At 36.7% G+C, this 21,661-nt stretch overlaps 2 protein-coding genes across 3 annotated transcripts; both read left to right on the top strand.

Moving 5' to 3' along the window:
* The first annotated feature begins 1,135 nt into the window (after positions 1-1,135).
* Positions 1,136-2,694, top strand: LOC103508180. 2 transcript variants are annotated; one of them, XM_017443646.2, is made up of 2 exons: positions 1,136-2,064; positions 2,145-2,694. In XM_017443646.2, the coding sequence occupies exon 2, from the start codon at positions 2,155-2,157 to the stop codon at positions 2,533-2,535; it is 381 nt and encodes a 126-aa protein (XP_017299135.1). In that variant the 5' UTR covers positions 1,136-2,064; positions 2,145-2,154; the 3' UTR covers positions 2,536-2,694. The 2 variants fall into 2 exon arrangements, with proteins under 2 accessions (XP_017299135.1, XP_008470935.2); XM_008472713.3 differs by having other exon boundaries at positions 1,146-1,985; positions 2,065-2,694.
* Positions 2,695-4,816: 2,122 nt separating this feature from the next.
* LOC103508194 lies at positions 4,817-21,557 on the top strand. The gene is made up of 6 exons (XM_026822853.1): positions 4,817-5,112; positions 7,513-7,789; positions 8,993-9,216; positions 16,509-16,691; positions 19,663-19,946; positions 21,179-21,557. The coding sequence occupies exons 2-6, from the start codon at positions 7,539-7,541 to the stop codon at positions 21,302-21,304; spliced, it is 1,068 nt and encodes a 355-aa protein (XP_026678654.1). The 5' UTR covers positions 4,817-5,112; positions 7,513-7,538; the 3' UTR covers positions 21,305-21,557.
* The last annotated feature ends 104 nt before the right edge of the window (positions 21,558-21,661 follow it).

Raw genomic sequence — 21,661 nt, 5'->3', positions numbered from 1 at the left:
AACTTTCAAATTTTAAATGAGAACCCCCTACTTGTGATACATCATATCAAAGGTCTTAAAGAACGTAGTACTTTAGTAACGCTCAACCCCTCCTGGGGAAATGGATAAGAGAATAGAGGAACAATAGATAAGAAAATGGTGAAAAATACTTTCCTGATTCTAAGCGCTCTTTGGATAAGTATTTTTCGTTTGCCGTTTCTCTTGTCTTTGGCGGAGAAAGTTTTTTTTTTTTTCAAAATAAGGGAAGTGGGTTCAATTGGAAAGGAAGTCAGTTTTTCTTGTTGGCACTACTTACCTGAGTAACATCATCTTGCTTGATAATTTGACAACCTATGCTTTCCGAATACTCGTTCCTCTGAAACGAAATAAAAATAACAATAATAAATTCAGCTTATTCGAAAAATGGAAAGTCGATTTCTGTTTGGGTCTGACCAAAAGCTTGTTTTTATTTCTAGTCGCCAGCCTAGTTACTTTGGTAACGCGACTGTCTTGTAAGCGCTAGGCCGCGGGTTCGATTCCTACCCAAGGCAGATTTTATCCTGAACGAATAATGGGTCGAAAATTCGAGAGCGAGAAAATTGAGAAATCACATTGATTGAATAATGTTCGCTCTCGGAATGGCCGACTTTCTCCTATCCTGTCTTCCTTCTTCGTCGATTTCGGGACGATAAGACCTTATCAGTTACAGTTCCCTCTATCAAACCTCTTGCATTTATAATGAAACTCCTTGTTTCACCGTAACTTTTGATCAGTTTGCCCGCTTTAAATAAAATTTAGCAGACATGTTTACTTGATTACATTGTTTACCATACAGAGGATTTGTAAATGCAATTTCTTTGTGTTATGTCACAACTTTGGTGCTCACTGCAGCATTGTAGGATTTTTCCCAATAAGTATCTCAATAATCCTAACAACCAATGTTTACCTACCATGCTGGCACCGGTCGCTATGCGCATTTACATGTCATAGCTACTCATTTTCCTCACGAGGCTGAGTGGGCCCCGCAACAGCCAGTCACGGGATCAATCATTTGCATGATACAAATTTCTTGACCCCGCCGGGAATCGAACCCGGGTCTCCCGCGTGCAAGGCGAGTGCAGTGACCACTACGCCATGGGAGCTACAAAGTAGCATTTCATGGAATTACCAGGTATTACATAGAATGCCGGTGTTATATAGATTGCCGGTGGAACCTGTTATTTAAACAGTGTGTTATAGAAATTTATGTTTTAAAACTTTTACTCAAGTGTTCTTAACATTATGATTGGTCCAAAAGCAGTTATATCTTTGTGGCAGCTTGCTGCTCTATTACAACATACCTAGGTTAATTTGGAATATTTGTAAAATTATTCATGACACTTGATAAAACAAGCAACCCCATCCTTGGCCCAGGGGTATCACATTAGGCTTGCACGCCGGGTTTGATTCCCTGCGGGATAGAAGTTTTTTCGGATCTCTGCTTGGAGTTCGGGATGCACTCAGCCTCGTGATTACAATTACAATTGAGTAACTACTTTAATCGAGTAGCGACCAGTGGCAGCATTGTGAGTGTAAATAAAAAGCTAGGAATTATAGGGTTAGGTAGCACAAAGGAACTTTCAGAAATGTAAATTCTATGTCGTGTTTACTACTTGTGAACAAAACTACTATTTGAATATTTTCCACCCATTAAATGTTCGTTAAAAAAATCCTATTTACATACTTACTTATTGCCAGGGCCATTTGAAGCCTAGAAGACTTTTTGCCTCGCCAAACTTATCTGTCTCGTGCGTCTTCTTCCACATAGTTATCTACATAATTATGTACTTTTTGAAAAATAAATAAAAATGACCCGGTACGCAAGTCGGATATCTTACGCAACTAGAAGGTTAAAATTATGACCTATGCTAGTAACCTACAGCCGATTTTTGAACATGTGCTGGTATTTTATCTTTTCCTTCTCTTTTTGTTTCCAGGAGGAAAAGATCTTGAACGAAAATAACTTGGTAACAGAAAGAGAGAATAAAGAAAAGATAGAATACCGTCGTTCTTGGGTAGACCAATTCTATTTTGGCATAATCACAGGTAACAGAAAGAGAGAATAAAGAAAAGATAGAATACCGTCGTTCTTGGGTAGACCAATTCTATTTTGGCATAATCACAGAAAAAAAAAAGATGTCTTGGATTTTAGCCAGACTGTCAGGTAAAACGGATAGTATTCTAACTGAAAACCCGGAAATCTCTGAAGGGACTGACCTATACCCCAGTATCTCGCAATCTGAAACCCATCCCACGCCCTCCTTGCCGTACGCTATTCAACCTACCCCTACCATTTCAAACAATACAAATACTAGCACAAATGTATTGCCTCACACTTTGGACGACATGAAAATCAAGTTCAAATTCCTGTACGATAGTAACATGGAAGATGTCCATATGAACCAGATCATTCATTTCATCAACAAGACCAAGCAAACCAGTCGAGATATCCAACAGCTCATTTCTGAAATTGATAACATTGATTTTGCTTTGGAGAGGAGTGTCATACAAATATAAATAAAATCTCTTCATTTCCATTGCCTGATGTTGACAATTTTGCTTTTGGATCAATCAATAGTGAGATTTCGCATCGCGTTTTTTTGGACATCGGGTACGATGTTCGACGAGTTTTGGTTTCTGCGCATGACACACGTTTTGGGGTTTTGAACACGGGGATCGGAGTTACGATGTTTTGGCTTGAACAAGGGGATTTTTTTCGTATTACGATGATGAAATTTCCATGTTAGAAACGCGCGTAAATTTTGCTTGAACAAGGGGATTTTTTTCGTATTACGATGATGAAATTTCCATGTTAGAAACGCGCGTAAATTTTAATTCTTTTTGAATAGATCCATAGGCGGTTCTTGCCTAAATTTTTGGGGGGGCTTGATTTTGAAGGTACACCTTCAAAATTTTGATTTAGCTTTATGTAAAAAAAAAAAAAATCTGGTTTGAACATCACACGACTTTCCTTATCCTATTACCCTAACTTTTACCATATCTCTAACCGTTTAGTCGGTATAGCTGAAAACCACCAAAAAAACGGTCGAAATTCGTCCAAAAGCGGTCAAAATACTGCCAAGCGCAGCACCTATCTTAACTAAACGTTTTCTGTTCCATCCTTGTCACATTTGTGAACTGACTATCGAAAATTTGACCCGATTACATTACTTTCCTTCCTATAGGATTCTTAATTGCCGAACACTAAGGCTGAAGTTTTTAATAATTTAATTATACATATGTTGTGTATAGGTAAAGGAAAAGAACGTAGGTTACTTCGTTACTTGTAAACGTATGTATGATTGTAATTATTAATGAATTTATTTAATTTTGACATCCTTTGTAAATACTATTTTACTACTTAGGTTATTTTAATTTATGGATACTTACGAATTGGTTTTTATCCCGACTCGGAGTTTCGTCTATCATATAGACTTTTTCAGGGGAAACTCCCTTTTTTCCCTTCCATTTTTCCCTTGAAAAAGTCTATAAGATAGACGAAACTTCCAGTCGGGATGAAAACCAGTTCGTAAGTATCCATAAATTAAAATAACCTAAGTAGTAAAATAGTATGATTGTAATGTTAGGAATGAAAATATTTAATGGGATTAAAGAATAAAATGTACAGTTTGTAAATATTATTTCTATCAAAACATTGAACAAACCCTCGTCGTAAACAGAGGGAAAGTCAGTTCGATTCTAAGTGTTGTGAGTGATGCACGTATTTTCCTTGTAGTGTTATTTAAACTATTATTTGGAAATATTAAAGTGCGTTACGGGTTTTTTTGTTTTTCGAAATTTCGAACAGGCTCCGAGAAAATCAATTAAAGCATAAATTCTGGGACACCCTGTATATAGATCAACTCTTTCAAGTCTGGGAAATTTCAAATTTATGTATTACCATAACGAAACATTAAAACTGAACAGATATCATTTCTGATTTCAATAGACAATTGAGGACAGTGACAAAGGGCGTATTTGGCCTTTTCTGTTTTTCTTCTAAAATGCCGGGTTTTACCTGATGAGGTGATACATAATATCCAAAGTTGGTTAGGACCAGCTACATGAAACTTGACCAATTCTATGAAAATAATTCCAGTGGTTTGTTGGTTGAATTGGTCTCCTTGGTTGAATAAATAAAGTCCGACAATAAAATACCTACGGCTTAACTTGACTCCACACGTGAGGAGTGAGGAGTCTTCTACTCTGTATTACCGCTACTATGTCAGTCGAGAACCTGATTTTCTCTTTGAGGTAGGTAGCGCCTTGACCACTACACCACCGAGGTAGGTAGCGCCTTGACCACTACACCACCGAGGTAGGTAGCGCCTTGACCACTACACCACCGAGGTAGGTATTCCATACCTCGGCTGGGATTGAACCCACGCCCTCCTGTTTACCAGGCGAGCGCCTTGACCACTACACCACCGAGGTAGGTATTCCATACCTCGGCTGGGATTGAACCCACGCCCTCCTGTTTACCAGGCGAGTGCCTTGACCACTACACCACCGAGGTACTTATGTCTTCGTTTCCATTCTCCTGCCTCGCAAACCGGACCTGTTTGGCTGAGACTGGACTGAATAACTCCGCCCCTGTTGAAAATCGGACCTGGCCAAATAGGTTTTTCTGATAGCCCTTTAGGTCCTGCATCAACTCTTAAGTTATGTGTTGTACAGTCGTTCACGGGACACCCTGTATGATTTACAATTTTTCAGTGCTTTCTTTGGCTTTATGTTGCAAAGAAGAAACGAAAAAAAAAAAAAACAAAACAAACAAACAAACAAACCCTTTGTTGGGCCTGTTTATTTTGCCACATGTACCTATGTATATTATTTTTTTCATATAACCTAGGTACGTACGGTATGTATGTAGAAAAACAACCCAATACTGTTATTTGACAAAGACGTAAGAAGGTATTCTAGGGTAGGACAGATACACAATGAAGCAAAACAAACGTCATACCTCATACATACGTATTCTAAACCCCAACCCGAAGATTCCTATATGTATTTAATCATGGTGAAGAAATGTACTCCTACAATTCCTACATACGCTAATTCATGGAACATGGTGAATTTCCGAAATACCATTAGGTAAGTACATACTACATAGTATGCATGCGTATTTCCTTTCGCTGAATAGTGAAATTCAACCGTGATTATGGACGTTCCGTCCCGTCCGCAGAAAAGTTCCATAGGAGATTTTTTCTCCACTATACGAATAATCTGTTGTTGGGGTGGTAGAGAATGCCTTAGGCATTAACCCCACCCTTGATCAAACTTTATTTTGTATTTATATTGTTACCATCTGTATCTGTAAATAAAGTTTGATCCAATTGTATAATAAGGCTCAAAAACTAACGCTCTATCTTGACAGAGATTATTTTCCATCCACAACACGTTTTGAGTCCCTAGAGCCTAAATCCAAAGTTTCAGCCATTGGTCCGTGTGTGTGTCTAATTTGAAATTTGGTATGCAGCTGTCAAACATGACAAGAATGCGACATGAAACACACACCACACACATGTTCTGGCACTAACAAGCTAAGCCCGTCCCTCCGGGAATTTTTTAGCCCGTAGTTTATTCGATCGTGGTTAAAGAAAACAGTACCTATGTATGCACCTACATAATTTGTTTAATACATATTCAGTTTATTATTATTGATTTGATTTTAATGTCATGTAATGATTTAAAATCAAGACTAGAGCCCGTTCTCCCTTTATTCCTTTTAATGTTTAAGTCACCCATCCATTTATTGGCCTTGCTCGGCGTAGCTTAACACAGGTGACGCTACAACCGGTCTTAAATTATCGACTGAAGTGTTATCTAAAACTTTGTACATTTCAACTGTTTCTGTGTTGGACATAAATACTCGTCACCAATGTCGGTCCGCGTGATTTGGTTTCGAACCATCAACATACGAACCCAAAATCCTCTAATGAAGTAGAAAATGTCTTACTTTAAGCCAGGGGTTACCAAACTTTCGAGTACTGCGTACCACCTGAGACCTCAAGGTTCTTTTAGCGTACCACCAAACATCAATTTTGTGTGGTTTGGAGATTAAATAAAGATACTAGTGGTTCTGCGAACTGTAGACCTCACTCAGATTCTTTTGCCCAAGCTGAGACTTTAACAATAACGTCCTTTCATATCCACAAAATTGTTGTTTCACTTGGTACCTACCTATTTGAATTTTGGACAAATTTAGAAAAATGACCTGCTTTGAACAATTGTCTTCTGGGTAACCCTACGTAATACACATGTTTCAAAACAGAAATGAAAGTAACAGTATCTACCTATACGTCTTATGTAGATACCTATATCTAAAAAAAGAGGTGACACTATTATAACACCTTTCAATCAATCTAAAGAATGATAATAAAGAATCCTTTTAAACAAAACAAAAGATTTACCTAGAATTAGGGTCAGGGGTTTATGACCATGACTATGTACTGGAGGATCTGGATGGGGGGGAGGGGGTGCGAAATGGGCCCCGTTCACTGTAAGAACCTCAAAGCTTCTTACTTTCAAGGCCCCCAAAGGGCCCCTTCGGCCTTAAATTTGATAAAAGACTGATTTTCTTCTCAATGTTGTTAACTGACAAGGAAATAGTTTTAAAAGTTGGTTAGGCCTTAAGACCAATGCTACATGTGTAGGGATAGCAATCCCGTAGGCTTTTGAATCCCGCGGGATGTGACCAATTCTGCGTGGGATTTTGCGGGATTTACAAGTATTACCCGCGGAATGCCGCAGTTCTAACACTGAAAGTACAACATAGGTCCTCCAGAATGGGTAGAGCTCCCTTGGCTTCGCCCCTGAAAACTAATATCGTCCCTGAGTCTTGTCTCGAAGAAATAAAAACTCAAAACTGAAAGCGAGAGAAAATATTAAACGTAGGAAAAGTTTTGCTGGCCTCAAAGTGTGTTCCGCGGGTTTTTCTTATGGGGGGACTAAAAAACGTCAATATCTCGGGAACGGTTGGGTAGTAAATTTCCATACCTCGGCTGGGATTGAACCCCCGCCCTCCTGTTTACCAGGCGAGCGCCTTGACCACTACACCACCGAGGCAGGTGGTGTCCATCCCTATACCTTTTATAATTACTATTGTAATTTAATAAAGGAAGGACGGACTAAAAATGGACCATCGAAAATTTCACCCGATTATATTACAGTAGAACCTCGATTATTTCAACTAATTGGGACCGAGGGTAGTTGAAAATATCGAAAGTTGAAATAATTAAAATTTCGTATAAAACATTGAAAAGGGGTAAGTAATATTTATATTCAAAAGAACAAAGTGGGTAATAGAGATACCCTATTTTGAACTGATTTTGGGGTTGAAATAATTAGGAGGTTAAAATAATCGAGGTACTACTGTACTTTCCTTCCTATAGGAGTATTATAGGATAAGGAAAGTAAAAAGGTCAAGTTTGAACTAATTAGAGATGCATTCTTTTCCCCAAGTTGGAAAATACTAATGATTGGTTTCCACAGTGTTGGTGGACTACTACAATCATAATATGACGCCTCTACTGAGTTTGCTAAGCATTCTCTTTGGATTCTACCCTAGAGCTTCACTGCATGCGAAGTATGTTGTCTACAGCATCAGCTTTTTCCTCGTCACATCTGCCGCTGCTTCCTATGCTCTCTACATCGACTACGCAGCATCGTTTCATAAGAAATCCCTGCGGATGAAAACCAACACAGCCATCGTGGTGACCACTATGGAAATCTTCTTCCTCATCTTATCCTCCGGAGTTGTTATTATCGAGTGAGCATTTACTAGAAAACATGTAGATATGAGTCGGCTCAATATTGAGTACTTGTTTAGGTGTTTCGTTAGATTATTATTATTTTTTTTTTTACACATATTTACGGAAAAAAAATACAATTGCTGGCCTCAAAGTGTGTTCCGCGGGTTTTTCTTATGGGGGGACTAAAAAACGTCAATATCTCGGGAACGGTTGGGTAGTTTTTTTTGGGTAGATAACGGTCTGATAGTTTTTTTGGGTAGATACGACAATTTTACTGGGGGTCTTCGTTTACACTTTTTCGATATCTATCATAGTTCTCTCTAAACAATTCGGACAGACATACATAAATACATGCCCCGTCCATATTTCTCTTTTATATACAGGGTGTCCCAGAATTTATGCTTTAATTGATTTTCTCGGAGCCTGTTCGAAATTTCGAAAAACAAAAAAACCCGAAACTTTTTGATTTTTGAAGCGGACATTTTGGCAATATTGCGATTCGCGAAAAATTTCGCGAAGTCCGCGAATCGGGTACCAACTTTGGATTTCGAAATTAGAGGCATTTACTAGAAAACATGTAGATATGAGTCGGCTCAATATTGAGTACTTGTTTAGGTGTTTCGTTAGATTATTATTATTTTTTTTTTACACATATTTACGGAAAAAACACTAAGTCATGTATGTATGTAAATTGTAATTTTGTTTTTGATGTAAATTAATGTGCTTGTATGTATGTAATTCTCGGTCCATCCTCCAGAGAGGGTGAATTCTTATTCTTTCAAATTTTTGTAAAATTAAACTCGAAAATAATTCTTTTTTTACAAAAATAAAACCTTTGAATAAAATAAACCAAATCTAGTGCATAGATCTTCTCTCTTCGATTTTCGGGACGATAAGACCAAAAGACCATGGCAGTTACAGTTCCCTCTGTCAAAACCTCTTAAAAAAAAAGTTCTTGAGGTGCCCTTTCACTCCGTGCGACGAAGCTCCAGTGTGACGGCGCTCTGTCTCTAAATCTCTCAGTGTTTTTTATCAATGTCAATTTATCTCTGGTCGACCTATACAGGGCGTCCCGCGAACGACTGTAGGACCTAAAGGACTACCAGAAAAAGCTATCTGGACAGATCCGATTTTCAACAGGGGTGGAGTTATGAAGGATTTTCTGTTGAAAACACGTGGACATCAATCGACTTAAGATTGAGTACTTGTGTACTTTACAGATTTACTAGAAAACATGTAGACATGAGTCGGCTCAATATTCAGCTGTGTAAAGTGGAAAGGAAGCTGAGCTACGCGGATAAGACATGGCGGTTTCGATACAAGGAGTTACTCAATGTGATGTTCATATGTTATTACCTGGTCATTATTATTATCGACATGTACTACTGGCACATCCTCATTTGGAACATTCGATACTACTATGCTTGCTATTTGTTTAAACTGAGTAAGTTTACTACCCATGTATATTTCTGGGGGGTATGGGTATGGTACCGTAGCTGTAGGTAAGGAGAAACCTACGGAAACTTGAAAGCTAGAAATTTACATTATGCCCCTCAGAAGTAATTTTGTATTCTCTGGGAGTAATGGCGCATTGGCGCCACCCTCAGAATAATAATAAACATAGAAGGAAGGTTTGGGTCTTTTTACATATCAAGGTCGAGGGACAGTTCACGAACAGCTGACTAACCAAATTTGTTTAGTCAGCTGACTAAATTTTCATTGGTGGAAATTTTCCTCCTTGAAATTTTCTGAAAATTATTGAAATCTTTGTTTACATTTCGCAGTCCCGGTCTGTATTTTCAATTTCCCCCGATTTCTGAATGGTTTTATGAATTTTTAAAGTCAATAATGGATAAATAAGATAAGATATCCATCGAATTTACTTAGAAGTTGTTAAAAGTAAAAGTTTTGTAAAAAGGCAGAAAAATGATGTTTCAAAATTTCTGTAAAAATCATCCTACCCAGGAAATTATTCATGGTCCGGCACTGGTACCAAATCAGCTGATATATAACCTTCGATTTCAAAAGTGTCTTTCGTTTTAGTCCTAAACCTTCCTTCGTTCCTTCTATGTTTATTTTATTACTAGGTGTTGTGGTTCTCGAGATAGAGCGATCAGTGTGTGAACTGTGAAATGTGAATGGATCTTGTTCTTATGATATAAGATTTATTCTGAGGCGCCACCACACTTGCTGCCACGACCCACTTATGTATTTTCAATGGTTATCTGAAAGAAGGCTTCTAAGTGAAGTTTTCCTATTTATTGATGAAAAAATAACAAACATTAAAGAGTCTGTTGTATTAACTCTGATAATGATTTCCAGATCTTGCAGGATGCCCTTCTCTCCTTGAAACAGTGGTTTGATGTCAATATTCTCGAAGTAAACCCCCTTAAGTGTAATGTCATTACTTTTTCTCGTTCCAGCTCTCCTCTTACTTACAGTTATTCTCTTGATTCTGTCACCATTCCAAGATCCCAGTGTGTTCGAGATCTTGGAGTTCTTTTCGACTCTAAGCTTTCTTTCAACCCTCATATCGATGCTATTTGTAACAAGACTTCTAAAATGCTAGGTTTTGTTGTTCGCTCTACTCGTGATTTTCCTGATACTTTATCTTTCAAAATATTGTATTGTAGTCTTGTTCGTAACACTCTTGAGTTTGCATCCTGCATCTGGAATCCAGTTTATTCATATAACTGTGCTAGAATTGAACAAATTCAGCATAGAGCTCTGAAAACTTTGGGATGGAAATCACACTCTTCAGATATTTCTGACTTCTCTTTACAAAAGACTTTCAATTTGCTTCCGTTATCAGTGAGACGGGAAATGTTCGACATGATAACACTGTTTAACATTCTTCAAAATAATATTGATTCTCCTGACTTGCTTTCATCTATCAATGTTAACGTGCCGGGATACGTCACCTCTCGCCAAACTCTTCCTTTTAGACCACCCTTTGTACGCACGAACTATCTCCAAAACTCACCACTGATTCGATTTCAGAGGTCTGCAAATATGGCTAGAGACCATCTTGATCTTTTTTCTACAACTTTGACCTCAATTAGAAATCATTATTCTATGTATTTGCAGTAATATTATCAAGTTTCTAGTCCTATGAATTATTCTAGTCTTTCTGTTTTCTCTTTTGTTCCTTTACTGTACTTTTTCATTATTTTTTTAATTCTCGTCTTTTTATCAGACTCTTTCCAAAAACTTTGTCAATATTTTCCTAACTTTTTTTTTAAAACCCTTTTTTTTAAACAATTTATACCTGTTCCAGCTAGGCCAGTTAAATATGTATTAGATAGGCAATAGGTACACATATAGGTATTTCTTCCCCGTTTATTTTCCATTTTTTTGGTAGTTAGGTTGTTGATTTGTATTAGATAGTAAAGGAAAACCGTTTATATTGTAAATAAATAAATAAATGTTAAGGGAGTTGTTTTAATACATGGGTTTCTGTAGGTAAACACCATGGAATATGCTTTGGAAGTCAGGGGGTCAAAATTGAAAAATCATAACTCAATGGTGAAAGTGCCACAGGGAATAATGAAATACGGCTTCACATGGACAGAAAATGGGAGTGTGGCAACGCTGTAGAAGTGATACCTACCTTGAAATTTAGCTCTTTGAAATATCTATTTTTTCTTCATTAAATACTAAGTTTAGTGAACTTTTAGACATAACAGTTCCAAGAAAAACCACCCAGAAAAACTTCAAGCCCAATAAAAATCGGTGCGGGTAAGCCCTATTCATAGAAATTACTCAAATACCATTGGAAACTTTATAGAAGATAGGTACCTATGTAGATTATCCAACCATCGTATGCTTACTTGGGTGATGTTTCAAAGTCATAGAGCAGGAAAAATGAGGACCAACGGAATTTTTCTTTTTCTTCTACGACTTCCAGATACCAAGATAAATTGATTTAAAAAATACCGGTAAATCGTGAAGTTTGACGTCACGGCATGCGCTCCCGTAGGCGATGACGTCATAACTCATGACTCCCGCTTTGTTTGTTTGTGCGCAACCGTTTCTGCGCATTTTGACGTGAAATCTGACGTCACAACTCTTTGAACCTTTTCATTAAAAGAGATTGTTAAAACCATTGAAAACAAAATTGACGTCCCCATAAAGGAAGAAGATATTGACATCTATACCACGTATGTATGTATATCATGTAAAATCAATTTGAAGGGTGACTGATAAGTTATTAGAGGAGAGAGAGGTACTTTTCCCCCTACATTAGCTGATCAGCGGTAACCGTCCCCTGCTATCGCTACTCAGAAAATTACACTGTTGCCAAGAGGATTATAGCTAGAAGTGCTATTTCTGTTAAATCTAGCCAAGACAAACAAATTGCCCCTACAATTAGACAAATTTATGCAATGTGCTAGACAAGATTGAAACTTATGCAATGTGCTAGACAAGATGAAACCTTCAAGTTACCTATAGATACCTACCAATAACTAGAGAGCAGAGAAAAATTCCCGTGATATATTGCTAGGAGTCCCATAGAATAAATTACCTTTCGATGGAACTGAAGTTATTATTTTAGAAGTTAGTAACAGAAAACAAACAACATGGCCGCTTCAGAAGAAATCTTAAGGGAATTACAATCTATGAGACTTGAACAGAAAAAGGATCACAATGAAGTTATGAGCAAACTCAAAAACATTGAAGAGAACAATAGTACACTGACGACTCGTACAGATAAGATAGAATCGAAAGTGAAAACCCTAGATAAGGACAACAGAAAAAGGAACGTTATAATCTACGGGGGCATAGAAAAAGAAACTGAATCTTTTGAAGATTTAGAGAAAATCATATCAAATGTTATCAACACCACAATGGAATGTAACTCAAGGAAAGAAGAAATTGATTATTTTTTTCGGCTCGGAAAGAAGACCGGAAATGGAAACAACCGTCCAAGACCGATACTGGTGAAACTGATCTCATTCTGGCGTAAGAGAGAAATAATATCTAAAGCTTCAAAACTCAAGGGGACTAACATATTTTTAGTTGGAGCCCGGAGGACTCAGATGAACTGAAGAAACTAAAATATCTAAAGCTTCAAAACTCAAGGGGACTAACATATTTTTAGTTGGAGCCCGGAGGACTCAGATGAACTGAAGAAACTAAAAGCTGATTAGCTGAAGAACAGAGGTCATACAGTGAAAATCAGAAGACTATCACTCATTGTTGACGGTAAACCGTGGAAGAACGCTGATTCTATGGATGTAGATCAAGTTGTAGCAACTCCAATACAGCCAACCAAGCCCAATATCAGTGAAAAGCAATAGAAGAGACAGAAATCACCTGAAATAATTAACAGTTTATACAAGGAAACAAATGTAGAGAAAAGCCTGATAAAGAAACTAAAAATCTTCACAAACATACACATCAGATCTAGCAGTCTTGACCAAATTACCCTAGACAACTTGGGCTTCAAGAAAACTAGCAACAAACAGGAAGAAGAGAAAAGAAACATCAGCTACCAGCATATATGTGATTCACACACCACCACCCGTAACAAAAGATCAACAATAACCTGGAAATTCCAACCCAACAAAAATCAACGATGAATGCCAACTACTGATTAACAGTTCTCCACCAACAGAAACCACAACCAAGAAAGAAAGGATCAGAAAAAAGAACAATGCGAACCAGAATAAAACAAAACATCCAAATAGCAACCCTAAACACTCAAACCCTGTTAGGAGATGATAAGCTCGTGGAACTTGAAACTGCCTTGGAAAAGATAGAATGGGCAATTTTGGGACTTGCTGAATTTAGAAGAAAGTACGAAACCATTCAAGAACTAAAATCCGGAAATATTTTTCTTCACACAGCTGGATTAAGCGGAAACTATGGATGTGGTTTTCTTATTAACAAGCGCTGGAAAGGTAATATTCTCGAATTTAGAGGAATATCAGAGAGAATTGCAGCAATAGTAATTGAAATCAACTCATTCATCCATGAAATTTTACAGATATATGCTCCAACCTCCAACCACCTAGATCACGATTATTATGTTTTCTTCGTAGTTGTGTATGTCTTTTTTAATTTCACGTTTTACTAGCTTTCTTATTTCTGCGTGTTCTATTCGTTCTCTTTCAGTCTTGTTTAATTTCCTGTTTAGTTCTTCCCTTTTCATGATTAGTTCTTTGGTGTTTTCTGATAGCTTTTTAATACTTTTTATTCTGTCTGTTGTTTTATGTTCCTTATTTTCTTCTTCGATTGACCATTTTATTGAGTCAACTATTTTATCGTAGAGACCTTGCACGTCTAGTTCTTCAAATTTGTCAAATTCTTGATTGAGTTTCTGTTTTAGATAACTTTTGTACATAATTTGTGAATGTTTTATTTTCAATATTTTGTCTTTTGCCGTAATAAAGCGTCTTTGTTTTTTTGTGTTCACAGTTATTTGTATCATCCTGTGGTCAGAGTGAAATTCTAGGGTGTTTTTAATCTCCGTTTTAATATTTTCAAAGTCATTTGTCAGTATGTAATCGATTTCATGTAACGTATTTCTCGGTGACTTCCAGGTGTATTTATCTTCTTGTGTACCTTCGAAGTATGTGTTAACTATTTTCATGTTTATCTCGTTGGCAAAGTTCACCAGCATTTCACCCCTCTGATTTCTCGTTCCGATCCCGTGTTCGCCCAATAGTCTTTTTTTTTTCTTCTTTTCTTCTCTTTCCAAGACTTGAGTTGAAATCTCCAATGTGTTTATCTCGTTGGCAAAGTTCACCAGCATTTCACCCCTCTGATTTCTCGTTCCGATCCCGTGTTCGCCCAATAGTCTTTTTTTTTTTCTTCTTTTCTTCTCTTTCCAAGACTTGAGTTGAAATCTCCAATAGACAATATAACAAACAAAGTAAAAAGAAACAACGAACAAGTTATATTGAGAAATTTTAAAACAACAAACATGAAAATTGAAGATATAGATGATAACTTTAATATGACATTTTAAGAACGAGATAATAGAAATAAAAAGAAAAAAAACTTGAAAGCAAAAATAGAAATACAAGCAGAAACAAATACAAGGGATGAGATATTTGATAATAAACCTATAACAAGTATTGATTTGTTCAACATTGTTGAAGATATTAAACAAAACAAAGGACCTTCTATTGTATAAGTCCTTCTATGGGGACAGACAGAGTGACAGACTGAGGACACCGAAGCGAATACAATAGCCCGTCCACTATACCTTTTTTTAATACTATCGTAATAATAAAGGAAGGACGGGCTAAAAACTAATCGGTATTAATCTTCTTCTTTTTCTCCGCCTTTTGCCGAGTTCATAGATAGTTTATGAGATATTTGATATTAAACCTATAACAAGTATTGATTTGTTCAACATTGTTAAAGATGTTAAACAAAACAAAGGACCAGGACAAGATGGTATTAGACCAAAAGATATTAACATTATATGGTTGGAAAATATTTTTTAAAAAAATTGTAAACAAAATGATAGAAGAAAAATCAATACCCAAGGGAATGAAAGTATCTAATGTAACACCAGTATACAAAAAAGGAAATAAACAAACATTTTCGAATTATAGACCTATTTCGGAGCTTTCATGTATGGTCAAGATATTTGAAAAACATGTAAACAAGCAACTATCGAAATTTTTAGAAGATAATAATATAATACATCCAAATCAACACGGTTTTAGAAAGAAAAAAAGTACAAAAATATTATTATATCATTTTACAGAAGATATCAATAGAACATTAAATGAAAATAACTATTGTCTAATACTGGGAATTGATCTAAAAAAAGCATACGATACCATAGATCATGATAAAATGATGGATATGTTAAAGAAAATGAATATAACAGACAGTACAGAAGAATTATTTAAAAATTATTTCAAAGATAGACTTCAAAGAATAAAAATTGGAAAAACGAAAAGTAATGAATTAACAATTAATCAAGGTTTAATAACTGGGTCTATATTATCACCAGTTTTTTTTAATATATATGTTAATGATATACACAATATTGGTTTGAAATCAAATGTATTGCAATATGCAGATGACACGTTATTGTATTATATTCATGAGAATCAAAAAGAATGCTATAAAATTATACAAGAAGACATCGATAAAATAATTAAATGGTTACATCAAAAAGATATATTTATTAATAAAGAAAAAACAGTGGCCTTGTTATTTCAAAATCATATGATGAAAAGATTCAGACGACAAGAAACAAATAATGTACAAATACATGAAAATAAATGCTTAGATATAAGAGAAGAAAGAAAAAAAGTCAACAATCAAGTAGAATATACAGTGTGTCCACTTTTAATGTGCGCCATAGGAAAAATACATGTAAAAACAGTTTTTCTTGTCTCAAAAGTCCCCATTAAGTATTTTAGTTAAACCAAATATGTTAACTCATGTATTTTTATCTGAGGAATTCACTGGTGGTGATTTCATACACCTGGGACTTACAGTTGAGAGTTTATAAAAATAGACCTTTACCTTAATTGCAACAATGCAAGGAATTCTCGCATTCTGATTGGTTCTTTCATTTCGGGTCGATGACTCCTTGCTGCCATATCCATCTGGATAACGTATAGGCTTTTGTCGGAATAATACGCTGTCGTAGAATTTTCCACAATGTTCTCTCCTTCTATGAACGAGGCAGTTATTCATGTCTATTTTATCAATTGAAGTTTTTTTTTTACAAGGGGTACGTGAATATTGTATTCTATGTTTTAGGTATCATTACGTTCCAGTTGATCTACTCGGATCTGACGTTCAGAATATCCAAAGCATTTCTCCACACGAACGCCCTACTCATGCGATATTTCCAAATAAACGCAACATACGAGTGTGACTATAAACGTATACCACCTCCCCTCACATCTATTGAACTGTGCTCGTATCAAAACGTCCAACTTGGTATGAATCCAACACTACATGCTCTATTAAACCACCAGGACATGTCTACTTTTGGAAATGGACATCTCGAATGTAAATTTTGTACTAATTATTAGTTGATTTGAAGAGAAAGAAAATTGTGACTGTCTTGAGAAAAGAGCGATTTCTAGCAGGTAGGTATCGGGACTCGAACCCTAACCAATATTATTACACCTAACCTCCAAATCAGAAGTTCAACGTGTTAACCACTGCACCATTAAGGTTGGTAGTATGAGAGTTTCCAATATTATTACACCTAACCTCCAAATCAGAAGTTCAACGTGTTAACCACTGCACCATTAAGGTTGGTAGTATGAGAGTTTTTTTTTACCCTCGCCTCGTGAAGATATTTCATATTTATAAGTAGTGCTTTGTTTAGACTGTCAGGTTGGAACAAGTTGTTCCATAATACCAACAATTTAAAAGAGCACCACTGAATGGATTACTTGATTAGCTAATTTAAAACAATGTATAGCTGTGTCCACACATAGTCGACGGCGCGACGAGGTGATTTTATGTATGTTGCCGAGGCAGTGTACGGTTTCAGTAGTCGACGCGACGTCGACCGACGTTGTCGACTATGAGAGAACGCAGTTCAAGATATTTGTTTGAAGACACAGGCATTTGGTAAAGCCGCAGCCCCTTAAATTGTCCTTTACTTCAGTAATCTTTACCCCACAAAAACACAAATGTGAAAAAAAAGGTCAAGTTCCTATCCAAAAATTTTGGCATATAAAAGAAGTGAGTTAAAAAAAATTAGAGCCAAGCTCCTCTTTCCTTTCAATCTGCAATTCCCAGTTTTTTGTGTCCCCTAAAAATGATGAATCTTATTCAAGTTAGCATTATTTTCGTTGAATCTTATTCAAGTTAGCATTGTTTTCTGCTATAAATTTTTCGATATCTCTAATTGTTTAGTGAAAACCACCAAAGAGAGGTTAAATCTGCCCAGTGCACCTTTTGCCCATTTTCAGATTTTTCCTTTTACTTACTCATCAAGACCTAGCATTCTATAGAACACGCAGAAATAAGAAAGCTAGTAAAACGTGAAATTAAAAAAGACATACACAACTACGAAGAAAACATAATAAAACAAATTAATGGAAATCAATACCTATCAGAAAGTCATTAAGAAAATAGGTGTAACATATTTCATAGAGAAGGTTCGATTCCCTTTTTACTTTCTATTTTATTCATGTGCTCAAGAAAGCTTACTTCATAGAGAGGGTTCGATCCCCGTTTTGTTATAAAACTACTAGGTACCTACATAAGAAAAATCAGTACATACCTACCTCAAACAGAGAGTTCGATTCCCATTTCTTTAATTTCTTTAGCTACTTTGTCATTACTTCTGTATACCTACTACTCTGAATCATGTACCTTTTATATATTTCTACCCCTTTTAGCTCTTTTTTTAAACTTTCTATTATATTTACATTACCCAAGTTAATTTTTTTTGTAACATTTTGGGGGCACGGTTGGTCCAGTGGTAACGCGCTACTTGCATGCAGAAGGTCGGGTTCGAATCCCACCATCGACAAAAATTTGTACTCGTTTCGATTGCAAATATTTCAACGGGTTACTTTCTGGTGTTCTCGTGTTGACCCAGCACCAAAATTTGTACTCGTTTTTCGATTGCAAATATTTCACCGGGTTACTTTCTGGTGTTCTCGTGTTGACCCAGCACCTAAATTTTGTACTCGTTTCCGATTGCAAATATTTCAACGGGTTACTTTCTGGTGTTCTCGTGTTGACCCAGCACCTAAATGGGAAGTATTGTGTCTCCTCTCGCCCATCTGATGAGGGGCATACTACGGGATGGGCATGCTACGACACAGGCCACGCATGCGTCTAATGCAGCGGTTGTTTCATTGCAACGAAATAAAAACGGCCGTGGAACACTCATCTTCCAAAGCACTCAATAAAACCCTTTTAAAGGAGGCCCTTGCTCCTTAATTCTTTTAGTCCCATTAAAAAGAAATCAACATTAATAGGGTGTAAGTGGGCTTTATTATTATTAGGCTTTTGTCGGAATAATACGCTGTCGTAGAATTTTCCACAATGTTCTCTCCTTCTATGAACGAGGCAGTTATTCATGTCTATTTTATCAATTGAAGTACCATAGATCATGATAAAATGATGGATATGTTAAAGAAAATGAATATAACAGACAGTACAGAAGAATTATTTAAAAATTATTTCAAAAATAGACTTCAAAGAATAAAAATTGGAAAAACGAAAAGTAATGAATTAACAATTAATCAAGGTTTAATAACGATTGCCTGGTCTGATTTTGATGAAATTTGGTACACATCTTCATTAAATCAAGGCACGTCGCTGATAGGAATTTGGGGCCCCAAAATTGAACGGGGCCCCCGTTACGGTCTTTCAAAACATTACGATCCCTCAATACAGTTGCCACGCATATCAATACATATTCATATGCGTGGGAATAAATCTATTGTTCTGTTTCAAAGGTTCAAAATGAACCAAAGGTAAATCTTTTGTTTTGTTTAAAAGGTTCAAAATCTACCATTCTTTAATTTTATTCTTTAGAGTGATTGACAGGTTTTATAATAGTGTCACCTCTTCTTTTTTAGATATAGGACGTGTAGATAGTTTTATTTCTGTTTTGATATATAATTATGTATTACGTAGGGTTACCCATTCATACGTAGGATTACTCAGAAGACATTTTTTCAAAGGAGGACATTTTTCTAAATCGTAAATTTGTCCAAAATTCAAATATGTACCAAGTTAAACAACAATTGTCGATATGAACGGACGTTATTGTTAAAGTCTCAGCTTAGGCAAAAGAATCTGAGTGAGGTCTACAGTTCACAGAACCACTAGTTAAGAAAGATTTGCAATGGATGGAATTAGTACTACTGTGGTGCCCACTAAAGTTCTGCTACACCACACATAATTTATTGATAATAAAAAATCTGTTTTTCAGAGGACAAAGAGTATTCGCTGTCAGAAATGATCACAATTCATACCACCCTGTGCTCGGCGGTACAACAAGTGAATGCGATTTACGGATTTACTCTCCTCACTATTCTTCTAAGCACGTGTTTCCATTTCACCACCGCTCCCTACTTCTTCTTTCTCAATTTATTCTATCCGGCCGTGTATGGGACCAATGACTTTGGATTTCTCATTCTACAGATATTCTGGATCCTCACCTACTTCTTTCAACTACTCATCATTATTGTGCCCGCATCCAAAGCTTCTCAAGAGGTACTACCTTCCCCAATATCTGATTCTGTAGTAAAGAAATTTTTAGTTTAATGCTTTTCACAACTATCGTTCCCCAATATTATCTGTACCTGCAAAGAGAAGCCAAACTAGGTACGTGTGTGTGATGCCTTTCCATTATCATATTCTTTCTTTTCACCTCAACTCTCCTATGTTTCATCAAATTTCGATGGAAATTTTGAAGAATATGTATCACAAAGAATACTGGCTCATTAGATTTTGGGTCTTTTCTCAGTCCTATTTTGTGTGCCATTTAAAAAACCGCCAGTTCACATCTGGCGCTCACTAGCACAACCTAGCGGATATTTCCAAAACTTTCAAGTTGCGTGTGCGAGTGATTCTAGTCTGACCAACCGGTCACTCATACGCAATTTACTTGCGCATGCAAGCGTGCTTATGCAACTTATGTCTGACCACAAGCTGAAGCATGTGAAAAACCAATAGATCAGTTGGGCTTACTTGGGTGATGTTTCAAAGTCATAGAGCAGGAAAAATGAGGGCCAACGGAATTTTTCTTTTTCTTCGAGATTTAAAAAATACCGGTAAATCGTGAACTTTGACGTCACGGCATACGCTTCTGTACACGCGATGACGTCACATCAAATGTCCCGAGCAAAGCTCCCTCGCAGACAGCACATATGTGTTTGTGCGCACAAGTTTCTGCGCATTTCTTTCTGCTGCGCAAGCGTGCTTGCATACTGGCGCTACCTAGCGGACGAAAAAGACAACTACCTGAAGTCTGACGTCACATATCTTTGAACTCTTTCATTAGAACCGACCATTTAATAATAATGTTTACCCATTTGCAACCGCTCCATTAAGAAACTATCTTTCGGATGTGTCTCTTTGCGGTCCGTCAACTCAACTATCTCTACCTTGGTCTCTTGTGGCCCTCGGGTGCACAAAGGTTGGACAACATGGGGATATTATAATAATAATTATATTTTCAAGGCCTTTTTTCTAACCCTTTCGTTAAAGCTGGAACTTCATAATTTCGAGGGCATAATAAGGAAGTATAGCTTAAATTAATTATGGTCCACATGTGATGACAATATGTGGAACATTGACGGAGTTATGATAAGAGTAATACAGAGCGTGCTGGCCTGGGCCCGGGGCACTGCCGATGCCGTGCGCCTGGATTATTATTAATAGGTAATACTTTAAATACTTATTATTGGAAAATAATTGCAAACCCCTAACCTGTTTTATTTCAGGCACACAACACAGGCGTCATACTCTGTGAATTTTTATCCAAACACTTCAACTATGCTGTTCTCAATCAGGTACCTAATCTATGTATAGTGCGGTGTTTACTACTTGCAGTACTAGTTGCGTACTAAATTTTCAGGTAGACAGTACTACTAGCATACTAAACATGTACCTACTACTTGCGTACTGGATAAAACCAGGTAGACAGCGAAAAATACCTCTCCAAAATTGGTCCCACAGAAAAAATCCCTTATTTTATCCCACGAAAGAATTATATAACGCGGAAAGAACTTTCGCAATTGATCAACTCTCTGGGAATGATAGGGTTAGGTAGCACGTGAAAAGAACTTTCACAAATGATCAACTTTCTGGGGATGATAGGGTTAGGAAACTCCGATCCCCGTGTTCAAAACCCCATAACGTGTGTCATGCGCAGAAACCAAAACTCGTCGAACATTGGACCCGAAACAGGATGCGGAAATCTCAGA

The sequence above is a fragment of the Diaphorina citri genome, unplaced genomic scaffold (genome assembly GCF_000475195.1).
Source record: "Diaphorina citri unplaced genomic scaffold, Diaci psyllid genome assembly version 1.1 scaffold376, whole genome shotgun sequence".
Taxonomy (NCBI): Eukaryota; Metazoa; Arthropoda; class Insecta; order Hemiptera; family Psyllidae; genus Diaphorina; species Diaphorina citri.
Note: the sequence above shows the minus strand (reverse complement) of the source record. Positions and strands in the feature narration are given on the sequence as shown.